We start from the raw sequence: 26,459 nt of genomic DNA, 5'->3' as shown, positions 1-26,459 counted from the left end.
ATGCCATGAAGGTAACCTCTAGATTGAAAATACTACTTAAGAAGAAGAATAGCTAGAGGAAATGTGCACTGCAACAGATAGAGTAGAGGATGCAAAAGCAAATAATGGTAGCGTGTAGGTAGACATCTATGTGCTAGTGATCATATTCCCTAGAAATGCCATGAGCAACATGAATTTCTTCAAATGATTCTATGGTGTGTGTAGCAAACGTTGAGTAAGGTTGGCTAGGAGATGTGCTATGATAAAGAAAACATGTAGATCTCCAGGTGGTAAATAAATTAGTTATTATTATTATTATTATTATTTGTCACCTCCAGGAGTCCAAAGACTCATCGAGGGAGGGCATCTACTCTACAACTCTGCTTCCACCACTCACAATCCACCAATTGAACGCAACTACACCAACGCCATCTACCGCCAACCACCACCACTATTTTTTCCACAGACAATCGCAAACGTCCATGCCCACGGCGGGATGATCCTTTTATTGATGACCTTTTGTTTCCAAGAGGGGCAATGGGATTATAATTTGATGCCTGACTTTCTCTCTCCCTCTTTTTGTGACAGCTGTATGTAAGCTTGATTTCATGTTATTGGTTATGCTATTGTGTCATACTGTACATCTAGGATGGATTTTAATTCTGAAGCAAAAAATATCTCATTTTAAGAAATCTACTTTGCATTTCTTGATAGTTTTTTAATAGATGTTGCAGACTATAGTGTTAAGCTGAGTGTAAAACACAGGGATTTTGACTTCAGCCACATAATATGTTCTGAATTTTTATCTTATACTACTTTCTTACATTTATTGGGGAATTGAGGCCCAGATAACAGTTAGGGGTTTTGTGTGAAATGTCAAGTAAAAGGCTCTTATTTCAGCAAGATTATTTTAATCAGAGGAGAGTTTGAATCAGGAGAGGGGAAACAATAATCAAACCATGGAAAAGAAACAGAAATCATTGTTCCTCCCAACTAACTGTTGTAGTGCCAAAGGACATGGCTGAAATTGGCTGAGTGAAGGTCATTTTATAGAAAATTGAATTATCAAGTGTTCTTGATAATTCAATTTTGAGGAAGAGCTGGTTATCAAAATTCCTATTTTGAGGAAGAAATGGTGTAGGATGTCTGGAGAAAAATAAGGAATATTCAGTCTTCTGGCCTGGCAAATGGATAATTTATGTTAATATTTGCTGTTATGGTTAACAAGAAATATCCTTTCGGCTTGATATGTAAAAGGCAGCTAGTTTGAGTTATGAACATTGAAGTCTCCAATGAAAATGATATTATTATTATTATTCAGGCCTCCATGGAGTCAAAAGACTCATCGTGGGTCATGGGAGGTCCTTTCTAAAAAAACATAAGTCTATCAAGACTCATCGAGGGAAGTCCCTCCTAGGAAACACAGTCTATCATACCGCTCCTTAAATGCATTGACCGTTCTTGCTCTCACCACTCCATCAGGCAATGCATTCCATTGTTCAACCACCCTCCACCATACACAACCCTTCTGCCTCACAGTTTCCTTTCTTAACTTCCAGCGATGGCCCCTTGTCTTGACTCCTTCCCACTGTTCAACCAAGCAAAAGAACTCCCCTGTGTCAACCCTGTAACCACCTCTCAACAGTTTAAAAGTCTCAATCATATCACCCCTCCTTCTTCTATCCACCAACTCTTCAGTCCACACTCCCTCAGTCGATCCTCATAAATAACATTGTACAGTCCCGACACCATCTTTGTTATCCCCCTTTGTACCCTTTCACAGTTAATTTATCCCCTTCAAATCCTGGGGACCAGATCTGAGAACAATAGTCTAAGTGTGGTCTGATCAGAGTCTTATACAACGGTATGATAACCACTTTATCTCTGCAGGTCAGTGTCCTTCTCATTATTGCATCAATCCTCTGCATTACCTTCACTACATTTGCAATATATCCCCTATATTTCAGGTTTCTATCAATCATCAAACCCAGATCTCTCGTCTCTCCTACTTCCTCCAGTTGACCTCTTCCCATAGAGTATGCAGCGTCCCATTGATGTATCCCAAACCTTAAGACCTTACATTTTGCTGCATTAAACCGACACCCCCATTCATTTGCCCATCTATCTAGCTTATTCAAATCCTCTTGCAGGGCTACCACATCTGCACTATTACTAATAACCCTTCCCAGCTTCACATCATCTGCGAACAACCGAACATCCCCTTGCAATCGACGAACAATGTCATTGATATAAAGGTTTAACAATATAGGTTCCAGTACTGAGTCCTGTGGAACCCCACTTGTAACCTTCTGCCTCTTTGATATTGCTCCACCATACACAACTCTCTGATACCTATTGGACAGCCAATCCTGAATCCAGTTGACCAATCTGACATCCAGATCCATGTGCTGCAACTTGAATATCAGCTTATGATGTGGCACCCTGTCAAATGCCTTTGCTAAGTCTAGGAAAACGGCAGTATATGCCTTTCCCTCATCTTGTAACTTTATCATAAAAGGCTAGCATATTGCTAAAACAAGAGCTCCCTTCACAAATCCATGTTGACTCTCACTGATAACATTACCCTCATCTGCCCAATGCTGTATATGGTCCCTCACTACTTTCTCCAAGATCTTACTAACTGCTGATGACACACAAACTGGCCTATAATTAGACACTTACAGTCTGCTACCGCCCTTATCTTACCTTCCTTCCATTCCATGGGCACCTTTCCCGCAGCCAGACTTTCGTTGAAAAGCCAGGTCAAGGGCACTGTCAGTTCCTTAGCACATTCTCTCAAAACTTGTGGTGAAATACTATCCAGTCCCACAGCTTTACTAACATCCAGAGTACTCAGTATGTGGAACACACTCTCCTCTAAACCTCGAACCTGCTCTATCCCTCTAGTATTCAAATTGACTCCTCCAGGATGAAATACTTCAATATAGTGTTCATTTAACAATTTCACTATGTCCTCTGCATCAGTCACTCTATTCCCATTTTTTATCCCATAATGTCATTCTTCCAAAATCATTTCTCCTCCTACTGGTCACATAGCTAAAAAATTCCCTAGGATTTTCCTTGGATTTAAGGGCCAATCTTTTCTCATATTCCAGTTTCGCCTTCCTTACCATACTAGTCGCTCTTCTAGGCTGTGTCTTATATTCTTCATGCATATTCTCTTCACCTGTCTCTTTATATCTCTTCCATAGCCTCTTTTTCGCATGTAGCTCCTTTTTAAAATTGTTTGTTATCCACTTTATGCCAAATTGTGTCCTTTTCTTCACTCATGGATATACAGCTTACCATTGCTGCTAACAAATATTCCTTCACAATTTCCCAAGCACTAATGATACCCAGGCCTTCCAATTACTCCTTCCACGAAACTTCACCAAGTTGACATCTAAGACTATTATAATCACCTGCTTTATAATTCCACATGCGTTCCCGTCTCTTTGATACTTCTGCATGTCTGTTCATTTTCCAAGTCAAAACCTTATGGTCACTCTCTCCAACTGGTGGGAGAGATGTCATCTCAGTTATTATCAGCTCTTCTGATGCTATAACCAAATCCAAAACTCTTGTTCCCTCTGTTACATGTTGCCTAAGACATTAGTCCCTCAAGAATTCTAGAAATTCCATTCCCTTATTGTTTCATGTATCTTCCTCTCCCCAGTTTATACTACTGTAGTTAAAATCTCCCATAACAATCATTCTTTTTGCACTCGCCAAACTCAACTGTCTAATCATTTCCTGGTCCCCACCCTCTGTACTCCTGGGTCTGTAGCAACACCCCACTAAATATCCTGTCTTGCCCACCTCTACCTCATACAATATGCTTTCAAACTCATTAGTGTCACTGCCTTCCAAAGTCTCCACCACCACGCTTTCCCTTCCTATCCTGCCGAAAAATGCTGTACCCAGCAACTTCTATTCCTGTTATTATATCCTCTTCTGTCAACCACGTCTCTGTGATCCCAATAATCTTTATCCAGGCTGATGCTATCAGTGCCACCAATTCCTCTCCCTTATTCCGAATACTCCTTTCATTGGTATAATAAAAATGCCATTGTTTCTATACCCAGCATTATCCTCTCTAGACTCGGCGTTACCTGATGTTGTCCCCCTTCTCCCAAGTACCCATTCCCACAAGAGGCCACCCATGCTACCATCCATACTGGGACACACTGACTCTTTCAGAACAGCAATCTCTCCAGATGCCTACATTCTTTCTCATTCAAATGCAGGCGGTCTCTTGCATACAGTTCCTCTTTGCTCTCAAATGCACTCCAATATCCACATATTCGAATCCTCTCTTCTGACACATTCTCGCTATTATGACATTCAATATCACCGCTCTTCTGCTCAGCTCTTCTGCTCTTCTTATCATGCCTAGGAAACACAACACTATCTTTCCTCTCTGTGTCTTCTTTTGGACAGCCTCAAGCAAGAATCTCGTATCTCTCGCAGCCCTATTTACACCACTACTCAAGTCATTTGTTCCCACCATCACAATCATCTCATCCACCCTTTCACCTCTCTTGATTGCCATAGCCACACTTTCTATTGTTCCTCCTGGAAAACTCTCCTCATGCATCCTATCATGAACACCACGGATCATTGAGGCCTCATACATTACACCTCTTACCATCATATTCCTCGATTGCTCACATGCATCCCTCACTCTCTCTCTTGTAACAGTTTCTCTCTGTGCTCCCCTACTTACCTGCCTTCCTGACATCACTCTATCTCTAGTCCCTGTGCTCCCTTGCATTCCTCTGATTGCTTCTCTCCTGCTGTTTTCATTCTTTCCTCTTCTATCATTCCTATATCTGACACTCATTCCCTCTCTTCCACTTATCCTATTCTCACCTCTATCGATTATATCGATAATTGATTATATAATTGGACTGTAGAATGTAGACTGTGCTTATTTAATGAATAATGGATGTCATCATTCTAAACTATAACATAGGGAAAATTGTCACCCATCACATATCTTTCAGGCTTTCCATGCTTTTTGATACAGTTTTTATTATACCTGGATTCATATCTATCCATCTGCACTTTTTGAACATAAAACATCTTTTCCATTATTTTTTTTTTTTATGATATATGTAATATTTTTTGAAGTTTTTATACTTATTCTGCTTTTCTTTTTTTCTCTAAAAGTGCATACATTTTCAATCCCTCCAATACCCATTATATTATGAAAATGTGCCTTATATTGTATCATATTTTGGATAACCACACTTGATGTAATTGGTTCTGACAGTTAGTAGACACTGTTGAGGAACATTTACTGTTAAATAAGCATTTTAATCATGTTATATATTCATTGTTTATTTATTGTCATCTAGATCATTAGACAAAAAAAAATATGCATGAATAGACTATGTTGTACTTTTTTCAAAATTATAAAGATGTGATATAAATTTTTAATTTTTCAATACAATCTTTTCTTTCATCATTTTATACGAATAGCATTCCACTAATAGTTTTTTATTAATTTTCTGATCCAAATATTGTTACGGTAGTCATGTGTTCTTAAAAAAAAGTATGCTAATTTCATTTACAGAATTAACCTTTTAGAGAGCATTCCTCAAAATTTAACTTATGACAAAGGATCTCCAAGCCATCAATCAACATTTGAAGGCTGGCAAAATTTGATACGGTCTGCAAGAGAGACAATTGATATTGCATCGTTTTATTGGACACTAAGAGGAAAGGACATTGTACCTGATCCTTCAGACTGGCAGGTTTGTGCTTGTGCAAGATTATTAATAATAACCTTGAATTGATAAATGTGATTCATCTTATGAAGTGCATTTCACATACATATATAATTTCATACGAACATTTTGAATCAAAATAATTCATATAATGTTTTCCACCAATTATCAGAATCTTTTCATATTTGATTATCATAGTTTTCACAAATGCAAAAATATGTTTGTTTTATGTTTGTTCTTTTGTTTTAATAGCTGTCTATCATTGAATAATTAACGAGCAGAAATGTGATAATCGATCATTATGAACAATGCAAGTTGCCTTGAAAGCTGATTAGTATGGTAGGGAGGGCAAAATCAGATTATGAGAGGAAATTGGCTGGTAGGCCAAAAAACAAGAATCGTTTTGCCATTTAGCAAGTAAAAAGATGAATGGAAGAATAAAGTTATAGTAGCAGAAAACATATTTGAATTAAGGAGTTATCACTTTGTGGCATGTCATCCAGGTGGAGAAAATTCAATTTCAGAGGAAAGAACCTTGTACCTGATGCTGAGAATATTATAATATTCTCAACATTTACATGCAAATACTGCCAAGAGATCAGATATTCTCAAGAAAGTGCAAAAAAATTGGTAGTGCCTCTGACTAGATTGTTTAATATGATCTCAGCACTGACAGACTTCCAGAGCAGTAGAAAGAGGGCACAGTAGTTCCATTACATAAGGGAAGCTCCAAGACAGAGGTGTTGCAAATTAAAGATTTGTTAGTATCTTAGGAGTGGTGTTTGAGAGTTTGGAAAAGTTGATTAAGGCCAGTACTGAAGACTTATGGTATGGGTTATGTATATAGGAATATAATATTTTGTTGGTGGGAGGAATAATTTTGTGAAGTGAAGTTCTTGTCTTAGTAATTCTATTGTTTTCTGTAATAGTAACAGTTGGGTCGGTTAAAGAAAATAGTACATCATGGTATGGGTTAACATTAAAATAGTACATCAAGGTATTTGACAGGACGCATAAATTGGAGCAAATAGAGATGGGTATAAAACTTGGTACAGGTAACCCTCGTATAATGTGGTACTTATATAACGCAGTCTACAAATTGCAGTAACCCTTTATCTTTTCATATTTTTTCACCGCATGACTTAAAAATCAAATTTTATCTTCGTTAAATTTGTGTCTGCCCGTATCGTGCATGTAGCTATAAGTAGCGAATTTTAAGGGAAATATCCTTTAGCATGCATGTATTGGATCCTACTTCTTGTCAATCCTTACTTTGGATCCAACATGTTAGTCACTACGATGTTCTTAACCAAAAAAAAATAGTTGCTAGTTGATTTCTAATTTTAATCTAATTTAAAGTTGAAATATAAAGAAAATTTATATTTAAAGACTGCGCCACTTTATATCTGAATTAGTTCAAGAATTGAAGATAAGCCAACTCGCAACTATCTCTCCTTTTAGGTGTCAATATTATATATACTGGCAGAGTATATTTGACTTACTTAATTTACCCACTTTGGTTCGAATATTTTATGAATGGTGCAGTAAAAGAGATTCAGGCAAAATACAACTTGTGATTAACAAAAACAAACATTTAATTTAGGATCACAATTATACGCATGAGTTCAAATCACTAATTAAGATACTACAAACACTTCAGCTCTTCTGATAATACAGTCATACAAACTCTAACAAGATAAATCTGTTATCTCTATATTACAGACTTCTCACAGTTCCTTAAGTTCCAAAATACAATAAAATCTCAGTGACACCGCTTTACAAGTAAACACTTTCAAATTTTCGCTTCAGTTAATCTTCGCGATAGTTACTGTTAACATAAGGAAATTCTGGGATGAAACTCACACACTTCTCTATATAGGAAAACTAAAGGTTGGAATAATCTTACCGAATATAATCTTCTATCTTCATCAATTTATACACAAACACTTTTTATAACCGCAAACACTTTTAACAATAAACAGCACTTATTAAAATAAATCTTCTAAGCATTAACTGAATTAGTTCATGGGCACAATACATATAATCAGATGTTCTTGTATGAAGCACTACTGATCACTCTTGAATTAGGGCAATACACAATAATTCCTTAACTTGGGGTTTTATATATACAGATGTTCATTCCTCCAGCATTCAAATAATTCTTTAGGCACTATAATTCTAAACACCGCTATCATTAAACATAACCCTGTTGCCTCTATTTATTCTCTAGTTACTTCTTACTATGCTTCACGTTTCAGTGTGTCCTTGAAAGGTCGGCCCTGAAAATAAATCTCAACTAAAATATCGCTAGTCATTCAGTAGTCACTCAGCTATCTTCCGTTGCTTAATTTATTATTCAGAAACTTATTAGCTAACTGCTTCTCAACTTGTAGACTTTATTTAGTTGCTTGAGTGACTTGCCGACTCGCTATTATCGCACTGTGATTGCCGAATGCCCGATTCCAACCTAATGCCTCTCTCTTTAATAAATCTCTAATGCGCTCATCTCCTAATTAATTCGTAATTCCCGCGTTCGTCGCTTAAATATCTGTTTTCCCCCCCTCAATTGCTCATGTCATTTCTTTCTAAAACTCTTTTCAATAAACCTCACGTGGTGTTCCAAAACGTGCTCGCTCACTTACATACGTTTCCATGACAACAAAACAAAATATAATAAAATTGAGCTATTGCATAACGTTAAACTTCTACAAACAGGAATAAATAGACAATATTTACATTTCAATAAATGCGCAGTTAAAATATTGAATATAAATTCTTATAATATTAACATAGTAATAATTAAAATAGCTTAATATTTAATACAGTCTTTTCATTATTAATACATATAGCTTTGATTAAATAATTAGATATTAGACAAAATTAAAGTAGTTATACGAATATTAAATTGCAAAATAGGTTGTTTACATTAAATAATTACAATTGTAGCCTTTGTGATGGAAGATCATGTTGGATTCTGAAGCAAATAGTAATTACTCTAATCTCTACATAATCAGAATCCAACACATGTATGCCAATTGTTTACCGTATAAAGTGTTAATTATTGTTGAAAGTTGTCTTCGTTTTCTGCTAGGAAAGCGCATTAAAAATCATAAGTGTGTTGATCTTCTCAAACTGAGCACTTCAGTTTCTTCTGAGTTACATACAATATGTAATGCTTTTTTTATGTAAAAAAAAAATTTCTATAATAATGGCCACATAGAGGGCTTTTGCGATATGGTTGAAAACGAAAATTAGTGAATTAATTGATGGGGAAATAGATTTAAATGAGGAGGAACTGCTACAATTGATAGATGACGTCGAACCAAATGGCGGGGAAGTTCTGTCGAAGATTCTGATTGTGATCCGTTAAAAAAAAAAAAAAAATTCAGTTTAAAGAAATTAGCAGAAGGATTGAACTTGGCAAGGAAGTTAGGAAGCTATTTTACGGATAATGACCCCAGAACAGAGGGCTCCGGAAAATTCACAAGACAATTGGATATTTGTTTAGCTCCATATTATGAACTTAATAAAAAAAAATTGCAGCATAGTGGTAAGCAAGGTCTTATTACTGACTTCTTGATAATTAAACCAGCCGAAGTATGCAATGCGAATTATACAAATGAAATCATCACTTGAAATCCAAGAGATTTCAAGTGATGACTTCTGGCCACTTGTAAATAAAGAACATCTACGAAATGTTCGTTTTGAAGACAGTGATGACGATTGTAATATGCACTTTATTATGTACAATGAAGTTTATGTACAATTTGTAATTTTATAAGTTTATACTATATATTTGTTTCATAGTTTTATGTTTTCTTAACTTACATGAATTACAAGAATTAAATAAAAATATATTTTTGTTGGGTATGTCGTTGTTTATATAATTTAAAAAAAAACGATTTCGGAACTTAACCCTATGTTTTCTGTGTAATCCGAGTCTCACATAACACGATTTATATAACATGGCATTTCTATGGAACCTAACATATGCATTATATGAGGGTTATCTGTATATAGTGCTGTGGAATCGGGGAGAAAGTAAGCGACCAGTAAATGTACATATGACTTTGTACTTTAATAAATTTAGTTTAATCCTTTATCCAAGTGTGAGCAAACAAAGTTTGCGCCTGAAAATATCTTCAGGACTGTTGCAAGGTGGTGCAACTCGGTGCAAAGGTGGACCAAGCTCTCATCACTCCTTGTCTCAGTATCTCCCACCATGCAAAGCACTTCCAACGACTTCATACTTTGTTAATTTGTATATTAATGATATGATGCAAGGTTGGAAGAATACCTAGTTATTTGCTGATTGTGTGAACCTAGGAAGGGCAATGGTAAATAAATGTGATGTAGTGATTCTGCCATATGCTCTAAATAGATTGACATTGTGGTCAATGATAATGGTTGCCAGTTGAGTATGTTATCATGGAAAAGATTACAAGCTACATATTATATCTGATAGGATTGTATTTACATGAAATTTGATGCCTTGGATATGGAACATAGAGTTAAAATTTAGAGGACTTGGTAAAAAGTTGGTGGAATAGCATAAAAAATTCACATGGATTTTGACAAGTTTTTATTGTAATCTCATATTCAAATAGAATGTGATTCCAGGAAAGAGAGGACCGAATTTTTTGCTTAGATATGGAACGAATTGTTGGTGGCAGCTGTGAGTGCACTGTCAGTGAATGAGTTTAAGAAGAGGTGTGATCATTATGTGAATAATTGCTAGTGTAGTCCTTTTTGTTGTGGGTATTATGAGTATCTGGGACTCCATGAAAATGAACAGTTAATAGTAAAAAGAACTGTTTTCACTTCAATCAGTTTTATACACAAAATTAAGTCCCAAATAATTGATGTTATAGATATTTAATAACTAAATATTTTAATTGCAGTTGTATTGATTACAAGTTGTATTAATTACTTGTTGTTCATGATCTGATTAGTAGTAGATTTTAGCTAAAACTGTGTATGGGAAAAATAATTTCAGCTACCAAAACATAGCTGCATTTAATTCTTTTTAAGTTTTTATGCATCAAAAATCCTTTTGTATTTATATTATACCCAATTTCTGAACAGAATGTGCATGTTTTTCCATAAAACACTTCTAAGTTATAATTTTAAGCTTTGTAATTTTTTGTTATTATTATTATTACACATCCATCTCCATGGAATCCAAGGACTCATCATGGGAGGCCGCTCTAACCATTATTGATATTAAGCCTGTCAGGTAATGCTATTTACTGACGAAACACTCATGAATGCCTCTGACAATCTATTTCACTAATTTGCCACTGCTTATTACATTTTTACACAACATCTAGGGTTTTCCTTGTTCTCTCCCATCCTGTCATGTATTGGAAAATTTCTTTAGCTTTTACTCTATTATAATACCCCTTTAGTAACTCAAATGTTTTTGTCATATTGCCTCTTTTATACCTAATAGCTAAACTTTATAACCAATGAAACTTTAGTCTATTCTCGTAGGAAGTCACTATTTTGGTCACTTGCAGCATCTAAATCCTCGACCACTTCCTAGAAACTCATATGTCCAAATCTGTGCACAGTAGTCCAGATATTCACATCAAAGCCATATAAAGAGGGACAATTACTTATCATTGTTTTAGTGTGTTTCATAACATTCAAATGATCCTTTTTGGGTATTCTGCCCACTTTTGCAATGTGTCCTCTGAACTTCAACTCTCTGTCCACTATATTACCCTAATCCTTATCCTCATAAATTTCTTGTAGTATATGCAGTACACAGCTTAGTTTTTTTTAACCTAAAGTGCATAACTTTACACTTTGTCACATTAAATTGGCAGTCATTATCCATTGTCAGTTATCAGTCTATTTAGTTCATTCTGCAGGATCTCTACATCTTTATTAACTATTGCTCTCCCTCCCCAGTTAAGCATCATTGGCAAAAAAGTTGGATATTCCCACTGAAATCATTCCCAGTATAATTGATGTGCAGATTAAACAGCAGCAGTCTCAGTATAGATCCTATGGCCCATATAGTCACACACTTTCTGTTTGATTTGTCTCCACCATATGATATGATGTTTTTTCATCATCCACCATGTCCATTTCACCAGCTTTATGACCAAACCCATAAAGATTGACATAATTTGACAAGATACATCTTGTCAAATTATGTAGTATCTTGTCAAATGTTTTTTGCTAAGTCCCGCAGTATCATGGTGTAGACTCTTATCCAACTCAGCTGTCACTTTATCATAGAAAGCAGGTAAATTACTAAGACAAGATTTCCCCTTTACAAAGCTGGTCTGTTTCTTCTCTAAAAGGTATCATATATCTATCCATTCATTCCTGAATTCTGCCCTTAACTGACTTTTCCAATACCGTAACCATCACTCTTACAGCATTAATTGTTCTATAATTTGAAACCTCATTCCTGCAGTCTCCCTTGTGTAATGGAAATTTTGCTCTTTCCACTCCCATGGCATAATCTAGCAGTGCTAAGACAGTCTGATGTTAGAGCTGTAATTTCTCTTGCACTTTCTCCTAACACATGGGCTGATATATCTAATTCCATAGTATTCACATTATGATTTTTTAACATTAGATCAACATTTGATCCCTGGTTCACTATATTATCTACTTCAAAGTGATCCAGTGAGTCAATTATTTCCTTTATTTCTGTTACCTGCTTACCATATGCATTCAGGAAAGTTATCCTTCCGTAATCATTATATCCTTCAGTAATTCATACATTTCTTTTAATTTTGTTATTAAGAAATGTGAAATAGGCTAAGCATACCGTTCCACATATACTTCTTCTTAATTGAAAATTCCATGGCCTATTGCACGTTTCTTAATAAAATTCAGAGAAATGTTTCAAACAATGTCTGCAGTAAAAATTGATAAAGGAATGCCACAAAAATAAAACAAAATTTAAACTTAACACACACATACGTACACTGTATGCTTCATTTCATTTAAGCAGCATTTCTTTATAGGAGTTTGTTTCTTTCAAATTCCTTTAGAAAACTTTTTGAGAAATTTGTGTTTAAAGGTAGCAACAAAATATTCAGTTTTTCTATGTATTTTAAGATAGAACTATTAAGTTTTCAGTTTTTTATTTTTATTTTGTGGCCTTCCTTTAGCAAAGTTTTTTAATGCAGGTATTTAGAAAACTACCTTGCACTTTGTTATTAATCAGTGTGATCATCACTGATGTCTTTTTTTTCTTTTTTCAGTGAGAATCAATTTGGGTTTTAAAATGAAATAATCACCTCTCTGTTACTAATGGAGGTGTGTGTGTGTGTGTGTGTGTGTGTGTGTGTGTGTGTGTGTGTGTGTGTGTGTTGATTCTATGAGATATTTTGGTCACAAATGAGAAATCATTCATTTTCTGGCTAGTTCCCTTATTTTTGAAATACTTCAAAAGCTTAAAAAAAAATTTTTTTTTGACGTTTGTATATTTTTATTGTGAACACTAAAATTGTTTCCACTCTAGTTGTAGCTGAGTTGCTTTACAGTAACTTGGCAATGTTTATAGTGATGTAATTTACACCTACTTATGAAATGGTGAAGCTACAAATTCAAGTTTCAGTTTTAATTGTAGCTTAATTTTTAGCTACTTTCACTACAAATGTATCCCAGCTACAGAACATCTAGCTGGTGACTAGCTCTTAAGACATTTATAGCATAAATTTATAGCTCTGATATGAGTCCATCTAGGAAGCTGTTTAATTTAATCATGATTTTAACAGCTTCCTAGTGTTATATCAGTTCTTTCTTTGTCTTTGTGTGGCATCACTTTCTTGTTAATTTTCTATCTTAAATCCTTGTTGTACCAACTAAGCCTGAAATCTCTAACCTATCTCTCTGGGGCTGCTTCTCTATTCGGAACTCTGACAAAATTAATTTATTTTAGCTGCACCAGCCAGAGTCCTAGTACAGAAGAGTTCTTGTACAAAGAAACCTTCCCAGAGTTTAAGTATTACCTAATCTTATTAAAGTATTAAGTGCCTATAGAAACTTCAACATTGCAGTCATGGCCTAAACTTTCTTTAATTTCCCCTTATTCACAGGTTCGAACTTTAGCGAGGTGGTAATTTCAATCTCGTGCTCAGACAAACTCAGACTTACATAGAAAAAACATGTTTATTAATTAAATTTTTAAATAAGCTAGATAGATGGGCAAATGAATGGGGGTGTCAGTTTAATGCAGCAAAATGTAAGGTCTTGAGGTTTGGGAAACATCGATGGGATGCTGCATACTCTATGGGAGGAGTTATACTGGAGGAAGTAGGGGAGACAAGAGATCTGGGGTTGATGATTGATAGAAACCTGAAGTTTAGGGGACATATTGCAAAGGTGGTGAAGGTAACACAGAGGATTGCTGCTATTATGAGAAGGACGCTGACCTGCAGAGATAAGAGGGTTATCATTCCGTTGTATAAGTCTCTGATCAGACCACACTTGGACTATTGTTCTCAGATTTGGTCCCCAGGATTTGAAGGGGATAAATTAACTGTGGAAAGGATACAAAGACTGATGACAAAGATGGTTTCAGGACTGTACAAGGATAGTTATGAGGATCGGCTGAGATAATGTGGACTGCAGAGTTTGGTGGATAGAAGGAGGAGAGGTGATATGATTGAGACTTTTAAACTGTTGAGAGGTGGTTACAGGGTTGACACTGGGGAGTTCTTTCGCTTGGTTGATCAGCGGGAAGGAGTGATGACAAGAGGCCATCCCTGGAAGTTACGAAAGGAAACTGTGAGCAAGAGGGTAAGGAGTGGTTTCTTTGTGTGGAGGGTGGTTGAGCCGTGGAATGCATTGCCTGATGGAGTGGTGGAAGTGAGAACGGTCAGTGAGTTTAAAGAGTGGTATGATAAACTTTGTGTTTCTTAGGGGGGGGGACCTCCCCTCGATGAGTCTTGACAGACTTTATGTCTTAGGAAGGACCTCCCTCGATGAGTCTTTTGACTCCTTGGAGGCCTGAATAATAATAATAATAATAATTATCAAAATTTCATACAATAAACTTTTACATATCAAGGTATGTCATATCAGAATTCTAATTCATTAGCTGAGCTATAAGGAACACATTAATTATCAAAATACTCAAATTTTACATCTCTAGATTAAATAGGCACATATTCATCATAAAACAGTAATTCAAAATTCTAAGTAAAACTTGCTAACAAAGGTCAATTCACACTCAACCAAGTGTTGCATACTCTCGGGCTTTCAGACTACTAGTCCAATATGATTAACGCGTTACTGAGCACAAAAGTCACTTAAAAGTTCTCTTTCTTCTCAATCAGAAATCTGTTCTTCTCTCTTTGCCCCAATACTAATCATTACAAGAATAAGGCATTTACTGTACTTTACCAGTGTCCTGAGAGGATATCGCGCTTCTTTTCGTCCGTCCTTTGTAGTCAGATGTCTTTCTGCTTTATCGAGTGGCGTCCACGTGGAGGTTACGCTGATCGACATGTCGGCCATCCTTTTTGGGGAACTTATTCTGCTGTTTCGCATCGGTAAACTTTTACCAATGGCCTTAGTTAGTGTCTGCAGTCAGCTTGCGAATAGCATGCCCGACTCATTCAGCTAGCAACCGGGAAGGAGATTACTTCTGGCGCCATCGATCGGTCAGCACTCTGCTTGTCCACACGTGAAAACAGGAACAGGAAAAAACGGGAGGTTCAAACCTGAGTGAACTCGCTTTTTATTCTTCTTTTTAGCACCCTCTTTTCTAATGGAGGATCTCTCACTGTGCTCTCCTATTTGTCCCTACGCGATTGCATCACACTTCTGCTCCTTGAAGAGCGCTCGTTTTGCGAGCGCGAGTTCAGCTCGCCTTCCACGAACGCTTCCGTTGCGCCGTTACATCATCGTAGGCAGCTAGCTAGCAACCTTTGAACCTTTGTTTGCACTTAGATTTACATTCTTACCCAGTATAATTTAGACATCAATAATTTTGACAATATAATTCTATTTAGACATAAAATTTTCTCCTCAACTTTACTTCTTTCTAAGGTAATTGTAACAGGTTTTCTTTTATATTTTTTTTACTTAACTAATAGTGCAAACATTTCTAGCTCAGAATTGTGTTTCTTGTTAAATCTTGAATGAATGACTTTTTTGTTGAAAGAGTCTCCCCATTCAAGATCTAACACTAGATGCTCATATTTTATTTTATATTCCAGTATTACAATTGCAAAAATTGCACTGCACTTGCAATACTGGAATTTAGCATAAATATATTGCATACTCTGGATTTTAACTTTGTCTATAGGATAGTTATTCTTCCTTAGTGCTGTAATAAAATTTATAATGATTGTTTATATTCTTGATATTTTTGAAATCATATCATATAATATTGATACAGGGAGAAAAAATATTCCAAGAAATTCTTCATGCAGGAACAGAAAGGAATATCAAGATTAGAATAGCACAAAACCAACCATCAAAATATCAGCCTAATTATGATACACAAGAACTAGAGAAAAGAGGTAATTTGTTATTACTTTGTTTTCAAAACATTAGGAATCAAATTTGTGCCAGACATCATAGAAAGAATGTAGTTAATCTGATATGTTTTAAATAATTAAACAAATTGCATTTGCAGCAAGAATTTGGAGGTATAAGCCTCTGATGTGCTTGTTCTTTTATAGTTTAGCATCAATTTCATAGATGCTAGACTTTAAAACCATCTCATGAACAAAAGTTCCACGTGTAGTGTCATGAAGCTGAACTGTGATGAACAAAGTAGGAAATGCCTGAAAGTTGTAATGATTACAGATGATGTGAGGGATAACTGGCTGAAGTGGTTTGCTTCTCTGCACAAGGAACCTTCATGGGTACTAAGGTATTTTTTGAGGAGAGAAAACATAGGGGTAAAAGTTAAATTTGGACCATTAACGTACTGGTGATGCACAATATACAGCCAAGTCTCTTTATGTGACTCTTATCCATGAAAGGTTTTTGTAAACCCTTTCATGGATAAGAGTCATATAAAATACCCAAGATACGAATGTGCCTGTGGTATTTGTGGGTGGGCTAAGAATTTTTTTCTATTATTTAATATATTTTTGTATTTTTTTTATTTTTAATTTACATAGTCCAGAAAATCTGCTCGGGGGTGCTTAAAGGTCAAAGCTGTATAACTGAGAGGAGACCTCCACATAGCCTTTAAAGGAATGCGGAGAACCGAACAGGGCATCTGACCTAATGTCCAATCCTCACCTTCTCGTAGTGCACCCTGTTGGGTATCAACTTGGATACTGAACGAATGCGGATGGGCTGGCAATTTGGGATTTAGGCCGACTAAATTGTATTCTTATTGGTTAAACCAAAATAAAAAACGATGGTACAACATGACAAAATTTCATGCCGGCTGGGGCGTTGCCCGGTTAAACAAGGCCTCCGTTGTTTTTTCCAGGGAACCAGGGCGAACAGCGAAAAGTGAGCTACTGGAACAAATCTGAAAACAAACCCCAACTCAACATCACCAGAGTTAAAGATCGGTACTATCAACGTAAGAAGCCTGAATGGCAAAGAAATGGAGCTAACTTAGGAATTAGATAAGTACCAGATCGACATAATAGGGTGACTGAAACAAAAAAGACCAAAACTGGTGAGATCTTTCTGAGCAATAAATACAAAATGTTATATTCAGGCAATGACAATCAAGGAAAAGGAGTAGCCATAGTATTCAACACAAAATACGAGGCTAATCTTCTTGAATGGCAGTCGGTCTCAAGTAGAGTAATGTGGGCAAATATGAGAATGGGTAACTGGACAATGAGACTTATTTGTGCCTATGGTCCCACAGAAGGCTAAGGTAGAAGTGGAGGAATTTTTTGATGCTTTAGAAAAAGCAACTGACACAATGAAAAAGGAAATGTTGGTTCCTGTTGGGGATCTAAATAGCAGAGTAGGAAATGATTGTGAGACATACAAAAATATTTTGGGAAAATTTGGAGAAAAGAGCAAAGCTAATAATAATGGCAAATATCTGTTGGATTTCTGCTCAGGACATGGACTGGTTATTACTAACACCATGTTCCAACATAAAAATGTGCACAAATTCACATGGAGAGAAGAGGCTAGGAATAAGAAAAGTCTCATTGACTATGTTATTGTTGATAGTGATGTTTTCTCCCTGGTGCAGGACACCAGAGTGTACAGAGGATTTGAAATTGGAAGCGATCATTATTTTATTAGACATTAGTCTTGAGCAGGATAAAATTGAATTTCATATTGAAGAGAATGACACACAAGAAAGTTTTAAAATGAATAAAAGTTGAGCAGCTCTCAGATGTGAACTACAGACTAAAATACACAAAGATTATTGAAGAAAAAATGAAAAGAGTTTGAGAACAAGAACCAAACCTTGGAGATTCAGTGGCAAACCTTCAAGAAAACCCTGATTGATTCAGCCAGAGAAGCATGTGGTGAGGTTGTCTGCAAGGATAAAAAAAATCAGAACTCCCTGGTGGACACAGGAAGTTAGAGGCAGTGAAGGAACAGAAGAAAGCATAGCAAAAGTGCCTGTCAAATAAGTCAGCTTGTGCTCTTAGAGAATACAGAGACAAATGCAAGAATGCTAAACACTGTGTAAAACTAACTAAACAAAAGTCATGGGAGGACTTTGGCAAGAATATAGAAAATAAATATGAAGAAGGTGGCAAAATATTCTGGAGGTTGTTGAAGAAGCTTAGGAATGGAGGAAAGAGTACTGTAAAATGAGTTAGAGATGATAAAGGTGACATGAAAACATTAGAAAAAGATATCCTTGAAGTATGGAGTAATTACTTTGAAAAACTGTTAAATGAAACAAGCAGCGATGACAGCACATTGATAAAAAAAAAAAAAAACACTGACCAGGCATGCTGTCAGGAATACATATCCATACTTGAAGTAGAAAAAGCCATCAAAGGCTTGAAATGTGGAAAGCCAGCAGGAGTAGATGATATTTGACCAGAAATGCCGAAGTATGGTGGTATAAAAGTCTTAAAGTGGCTGCACTGCATAGTTCAGAAAGCCTGGACAGAGGGACAAATTCCCGATGATTGGAGTAGAGCTCTCATAGTACCCATATATAAAAAGGGAAATAAAACTGAATGTGAGAATTACAGAGGTGTTTCCCTACTGAGTGTTCCTGGCAAGATCTATGCAAGTATACTTGAGAAACGGTTGAGAAGAATTGTTGAAGAAAAGCTTGGTGAAGAACAAGCTGGATTCAGGTCAAATAGAGGCTGTCAGGATCAGATCTTCACTTTATGACAGATAGTCGAGAAAGCATGGGAATATAACAGAGATCTGTATTTAAGTTTTGTCGATTTGGAAAATGCATATGACAAGGTGCCAAGAGAGAAGCTATTCAATACGCTGCAGTTATATGATGTCAATGGGGCATTATATCAAGCAATACTTAGTCTTTATTTGAGTTGTGAGTCAGCAGTTAGAATTGAAGGAAGTACAGGAAGATGGTTTAATGTTAAATCTGGTGTGAGACAAGGATGTACATTATCCCCTCTGTTATTCATTATCTATGTGGAACACATTATGAAGGAAAGTGGTATTAAATATGATATCAAAATTGGAGATGTTAATGTCAGCTCTTTGTTTTATGCAGATGATGTTATACTTCTAAATAAATCCGCTACAAGTCTGCAAGATTCTCTGACTAAATTGAATAGCTGTTGTAATAGATATGGTATGAAGGTCAGCAATAAAAAGAGAAAGACAATGAAAATAGGTAGACTCATTGAAAATGTCAACTGTGTTTGGAATGGAGAACCTGTGGAACAAGTAAAACATTTCAGTTACTTAGGCATGATTTTTACTGAAGATGGTAAATTAAATATAGAAATAGACAACAGAATCAGCAAAGCTGGTATGATGGGAAGTCAATTGAATAAATTCATGTGGAATAAGAGAGAAATTAGTCGGAACACTAAATTAGCTGTATACAAGACAGTGTTCAAACCAGTTTTAACTTATGGATCTGAGAGCTGAGTCAGAAGTAAAACACTTGACCAAAGACTAGAGACCACAGATATGAGAGTCCTGAGAAAGATTAGAGGCATGAACAGATGGCATCAATGGCAATATCAATAAAAATGAGGATATTAGGAAAGAACTTGACATTGTCAGCATCCAGGAATGCGTTAGCAGAGCTAATCTCAGGTGGTATGGTCACTTAAATAGAATGGGAGAGGAAAGATTAGCAAAACGAGTGTTCTCTGCCAGGGTGGCAGGAAAATGACCCAGAGGAAGACCAAGATATAGGCGGATTGATACGGTACAAAGTGCCTTAGACAATAGAAATATAAGATCTGATAATGTTGGAGTCTTGACATGTAACAGGCTGATTTGGAGTCAAATTGTAGATAGGAAGTTAGTAATGATGTAATTTTTTTCATGTAGTACTCTCATATCCTGTACACCCCTTGAGGGTACATGGCAGGAATTTGATGATGATGATGAGAAAATCTGCTCTAGAGACCAAATGTGGAATTTTTCAAACCGCTTCAGGCCTCCTGCAAGTAAGCAGTGATCCTGCACTGGCCAATGAAATTCATCTGCTACTAAAGACAATCGCAAATATCCAGGCTGCCCACAGTTCGATTTAAACCTGCAGCCTCTTGGAGAGCAGATACATTAATCACTTGGCTGACAAGGTTGGCATTTCCTCTCCCTAGCGAGGGGAATGGCAATTAGACGTCTAGGTGATAGATGATTTTCATTCACCTCTTGAAATACCACAGTTCTGCTTATTGGAGGCTTGAAATGTTTATTGCATGTTTCATCTTCAGAGTATGGTCTCCAGTTTCTGTCCCTTTCTGTCTCTTCACACTTGGTTCAGATGACATCCTTTATGGGAATGCCCATCACACATTAAATAATTAATGAGCTAACACTTCTTGCATTTGAGGGTGCAACAATAAAGTAGTTCTCTATGCCATCTGCTAGGTAGTACATGTGACCAAACCTGATGGTAGAGTGTCATGAAGCTTTCCATCTATCTTGCAAATAATCCTGCTACTGCTCACTCTGCAAATTGTACCTGGAGAGAATCTGGGTATAGCAGTATGCAACGACTAGAGTCTGGTTACTCCTCATGTTCTAAAGTCTCATTCCCCACAGCTTGCCCAGGCTCTGGTGTTTAGGTTTATATATTGATTTCAAAGCTGAATATATCTGAAAACTTAGTTTTAAAAATCTGACCAGAGAGCTTATGAGAATACAATTCCTTGCATTGGAGTTGCCTTGGACAGTTCTTTTAAGTTTTAGCATCCATATATTTGCCTTTTGTTAATACTTTTGATAAAGGTTTCACTGCCTGATGGCTGTTTTTAACTGGTTCTGGTTCTCTTCGGACACCAGGTAAACACCTTAAGAAGGCAAAAACATCGTTTAGTACCAAAGTAGTCCTATGTCAGAAAGTTGTATTTTTCATAAGTGAACTCTTGGACAGTGTGTAATAGTAATTATCAAGGAAACAGCCATACAGCTTTTTGTTTTTTTAGGGTAAAATTTCAAAGCTTTTGAATTTTCTACATATATTCAGCTTTGAAATAAGGTTGGATCTTTAATATCCTTTATTTATATTTATTTTACATCACCAAAATGAAGCTGTATGGCTCTTTTATAATTAAAATAATTTAATTATTACTTCCAGTATTTTACTGAAGTTAGATTAGCATCAGTAGAGAACAGTACACAAGTATTACTGAGTATGAGTTAGTGAAGCCAGTGTGAAGAAACAAGGTAAATCTACAAGTCCTGAATGGTGTTTGTATATTGATATGTGGGTTAATTCAGTTGTGACGGCATTATCAGAAGAAATCAGTTTTGCTCTGTTAACTGCACCATGTAGTGGGTTTGATTAGGCATTCTTGGCATTTTGACTGATGATCTGAGCATAAGTGTTTTCCAAATCTGAGGCAGTTTTATGAATTTATACTTTTCAGATTAGGATTGTTTATAGAGCAGTGGGTGATTCAATGAACAATTTTTCATACCATTTTTTGCTTCTGTGAAGCAAAGTGGATTTCTTCCAGTAGCTTCTGTGGTGGGTACCCAAGAAATTGTCTACAAGTCTTGAGTGACCGTAGTAGCACTGATGTAGTCTTTGTGTTCAGAGATTCAGATGTTGACACTCCTACCTGTATGGCTTTAATGGGATAGCTTGCAGTTGCAGTGCACTTGGTATTTTGGTATCTCCTCAAGATCAGATACAATCCTTAGATTGTATCTGATCTTGAGGAGAGCAGATAAGGGATGCCAATGTTCTTGAAGATGGTAAATAGATTGCATTTCTTCATGATTTTTGCTAACTTTTCAGATGTGCCAGGGATATATGGGTTGGTAGTGGTTTTACTGTAGTCTATATTTGTAGAGGGGAGAAAGCATGTGAATATGAGATGTTAATATTTTTTTGACCCAGTGGGATCTGTAGCCATTAACATATTTCCACAGGAAAAAATCTAATCAGGCCAAGTTTGAGTTCTTGGACACTGCTTGTTTGTGGGCAAGCTCAGTGATGAGGGCCTTATCATCAGAACAAATCGGTTTTGCTTTGTTACCTACATTTTTTTATAATGCCATACTATTTGAGGGGTATGAATTGTTGGTAGATATATCTGCCTGAATTTATGTGTAGGTTTTCTGTAAATAAAAAATTGCTGGGGATCTACGATCCATCTGGTTAGTGTGTAATGAAGGTATCTGGGAAGGGCAGCCTTGTTTTCTTTTGCTAAAGTGAACCAGTTCAACTGCTAATAATGCTAATTAGATCCACTAGGTTGTTAAGTGCACCAAATTTCTCCCTGAAAATGCTTCATGCTATTCAGAAGTAGATTGACTTCTTATTAGATGCCCCTTCTCCCACTCTCTCCAGTTGTTTTCTCATAAGTACTGTTTTTGTATTCCCTTTTCTATAGGTATGTTCATGGGTGCTGCACCATGAAACTGGCCATTATCATTTAAGAATGTGAGAAGCTGCTGGTCAACATCCATGCATAGTTGAACTTCAAACTTATCAAACCAATTTTAATCCTTCTCTTTTATTCCATCTACATATTCTTTGGAATTGCTTTCTCCATACTTTTCTCAGTGACTACAACCTCCAGTTTTTCCCAGGCTCCTTCTTTCTCCTTAATCACTTTCTTAGCACTATTATGTTAAGTTTTGTAATTTTCTGTATGTGGAGTTGATTTAAAAAAAAAATTAAAAAAAAAGTGAGAGAGAGAGAAGACAAAGGACCTGAATATTTAGACCCAAAGTGAACTTGGAATGAATGCCAGGAAGAGGAGAAATGTTATTATACATTGTCAGACTTAATATTAATTTTTATTAAGATTGAACAAAAGTTTTGAAATGATTTTAATGATTCGTAGCATTGCAGTTGTAAAACATTATTCAACAAAATATCAGCCATTATGTTGTAGTCTTGATCTTTTCTTCTAACTCTTGATGCTGAATCAACTTTTTGAATATAGTTAGATGTCAGTACTAGAGAGGCCCTCTCTCATTCTTTCTATCTCAAGTTTTTTCAATCAGAACTACTATGTGTAGCCTCTGACATCAAGAGTATACACCTTTTAGATGCACATTGCAGGTAACAGTTCAATTGAAATGTGCATCTAAAAGGTGTATACTTATACTCTTGATGTCAGACTACGCATAGTAGTTCCAGCTTGAGTCTCTCTTGAGAAATGTCCTAAGGGTACAAAATCGTTAAAAGAACTTACATTTTACACAAATTATGGACTTTACAACCATGTTACAAATAATTATTTTAATTTCCTGATGTTTTGACCTTCATATTAAGGTCATCTGGAGGACACACACACACACACACATATATATATATATATATATATATATATATATATATATATATACACACACACACACACACACAGAGAGAGAAAAGCTAAATTACATTTCACATAATATGCTGAAGAGACAATGATTTGATCAACGGTTATTCTACTGGCCTGACCTCTAGTAAAAATCAAAATTTAAAAAAAAACAACAATAAATAAATGAAATAAAATAAATTAACTACATCAAAGCTATATACTATTTAACACAACATCAGAGAAACTTTCTTTCGTATAGATATTTTTGTTACAGTAAAAATGATGTCTAATTGAATATGACAATTGTTATATTAGATTTAAGATTCTGGATTACCTATGGACCTGTTTATAATTAACTCTTAGGGAGAAAGGTTAAGTGGAGGTAGAATATGTGGCTTTCCATATGCTTAGAATTTTTAGACCATCATTATTGTTAAGATTAGGGTAATTGATAAGAATCTCACAGGTCTCCTTAAATTTATGTTCATACCATGTTTTGGTGTGATGTAAACAACATCACATGTTTTTCCAGCCAGTTCTATGTAAAGTGTTTTCCTTTTTTCTGATAGGAATTGTGCATCCTGTTTCCTCTATATAGGGCAGATTACAGGTGCAATGAATACAGTACACTCCAGGATGGGCCAGGAGAGGGAGTGGTTAGCTCTTTAATTTTGCAAAAGGTTTAAAGGTGGCTTTAAGGTTGTATTTTTGTAGTATTCTGTTTATTTTGTCTGATATCCCTTTAATGTATGGAAAGGTTACAGTTTTATTGTAGTCTAGTTTGTTTTCAAGTGAGGTCCTACAAATTTTGTTGAGAGTATTTTGGCTGTATTCATTTTTTAGGAAGGTATTGCTGATAATTTTCATTGGAGCAAATCTTCAAAGCCCTGTTTTTTAGTGTATTAATGACCCCTGGTTTTTGTGTTGGGTAGTGGTAGAAGTTACTGTGTAAATACGAGGGTGGTCTGAAAAGTTCTTCACCTAACAATGAAAAAACAAATTTATAATTTCAAAATTCTCATAGACAGGCTTATACGTTGGTTATGCCTTATAAATCACTTAAGGAATTGACAACATAGATACGAACATAAATTAAATTACACTTTAATAAATATTTCTGATATTTCGGCAAGGTCACGTTGCCATCTTCAAAATCATTCAAATCGTATCTACTGAGCGAGCACTTTGCAAAAGTATATCATCCAGGTGGTGACATTGAAAAAATGAAGGAACCATTAGTTTATACGGGAATTACGATGAATGAAGTGGAGGTGAATAGTCTATTACAGAACTTTAATGCAAATATATCTGTGGGATTGGATGGTATACCGGCACGGGTCTTGCGTGAAACGGCTAAAGAATTATCAGTACCCTTGACCATGTTATTTAATCTGAGTCTCGGGTCTGTTTAGTCCCGAAGGTGTGGAAAGAGGGGAAAATAGTTCCACTGCAAAAAGGAGGATCCAAGACTATGGTTGCAAATTACCGACCGATCTTGTCAAGGTCTTGGAGAAAGTAGTCATGGGAAAAATACAGGAATGGATTGATGAAAATGAGATATTGTATGGGGGACAGCATGGCTTTGTGAAGGGTAGATCATGCCTCAGTAACTTGTTTTATAACATGGTGATGGCTGAACTGGATAAGGGTAATGGGTTTACAGTGATACTGCTGGACCTGGGCAAAGGCATTTGACAGGATACCACATGGAATTCTAATCTGTAAACTACAACATATGGGAATGGATATAGCGTTAGTGAGATGGACAGGTGGGGTGGTTGATGGAGAGATATCAAAGAGTAGTTTATTCAGGAGTAGAGTCCAAAAGACGTCCTGTGACTAGTAGTGTACCGCAGAGTTCTGTTCTTGGACCGCTACTATTTAATTTGTTCATTAATGATATCGGAAAGGATCTGAGAGGAACTGTTCATTTTTTTGCTGATGATGCAAAGTTGGGTAGAGCAATAGTGAATGCACATGATGTCAAAATTTTGCAGGATGATTTGGATAGATTGGAGGATTGGGCTAAGGAGAATGGATGTCAATTTAATGTGACAAAATATAAGGTTATGCATTTGGGGGTGAAAAGATTAGCAGCAGCATACCACATTGGTGGAACTGTACTCCAAGAGATTGATGAGGCCAGGGACTTGGGAGTGTTGGTGGATAGGGAGATGAATTTTAGGGGGCACATTGCAAAAGTGGCTAAATCAGCTCATCAACTCACTTGGTTGTTGAAAAATACCTTGACGAGCAGAGACAAGCAAGTTATTGTACCTCTGTACCGAGCCTTAATAAGACCTCATCTCGACTACCGTGTCCATATTTGGTCACCTAGGTTCCTTCTTGATGGAGAGGAGGTGGAGAGGATCCAGAGGTGGGTGACTAAGATGATAGCAGGTCTATGGAATGAACCATATGAGAACAGGTTGAAGATTTGTGGGTTACAGAAATTAGTTGATAGGCAGAAAAGGGGATATATGATTGAGACATTCAAATTGCTAAAGGGTTTCTATAAGATTAACTCAGAGGATATTTTTGAGATCAGGACTGGTGGTGGGAGAACTAGGGGACACCTATGGAAGCTGGGCGAGAGAGTGGTTAGCAGGTGTGTTAGAGCTGGTTTCTTTACTTTTAGAATGGTAAATGAGTGAAATAAGCTGCCAGAGTCTGTTGTGGGTGCTAGGATGGTGAGTGAGTTCAAGGCAAGGTATGATAAATACTGTGAGAATGTTGTATAGTTGTGTGGACATGATGTTTAGGGCTTCCCTCGATGAGTCTAAGGACTCCCTGGAGCGCCCATAATAATAATAATAAAAGGAACTTACAAAAAAGGCACTTGCACGTAGGCACTACAACACAGTAACTGGTCTCAGTTACTGTG

The 26,459-nt window shown here is 36.2% G+C and overlaps 1 protein-coding gene across 2 annotated transcripts in view; it reads left to right on the top strand.

The window, feature by feature from the left end:
* LOC150102135 (5'-3' exonuclease PLD3-like) overlaps window positions 1-26,459 on the top strand; it is a 217,721-nt gene that overhangs the window by 89,766 nt on the left and 101,496 nt on the right. For both annotated transcript variants that reach the window (XM_090398904.1, XM_090398903.1), the window contains exons 3-4: window positions 5,558-5,738; window positions 16,087-16,210. In XM_090398904.1, the coding sequence (XP_090255030.1) occupies window positions 5,558-5,738; window positions 16,087-16,210 (305 nt within the window). The remainder of the gene's footprint in view (window positions 1-5,557; window positions 5,739-16,086; window positions 16,211-26,459) is intronic.

This window comes from Typopeltis vanoorti, chromosome 10 (assembly GCF_054136105.1).
Source record: "Typopeltis vanoorti isolate ZY-2024b chromosome 10, IOZ_Tvanoo_1.0, whole genome shotgun sequence".
Lineage (NCBI taxonomy): Eukaryota > Metazoa > Arthropoda > Arachnida > Uropygi > Thelyphonidae > Typopeltis > Typopeltis vanoorti.
Note: the sequence above shows the minus strand (reverse complement) of the source record. Positions and strands in the feature narration are given on the sequence as shown.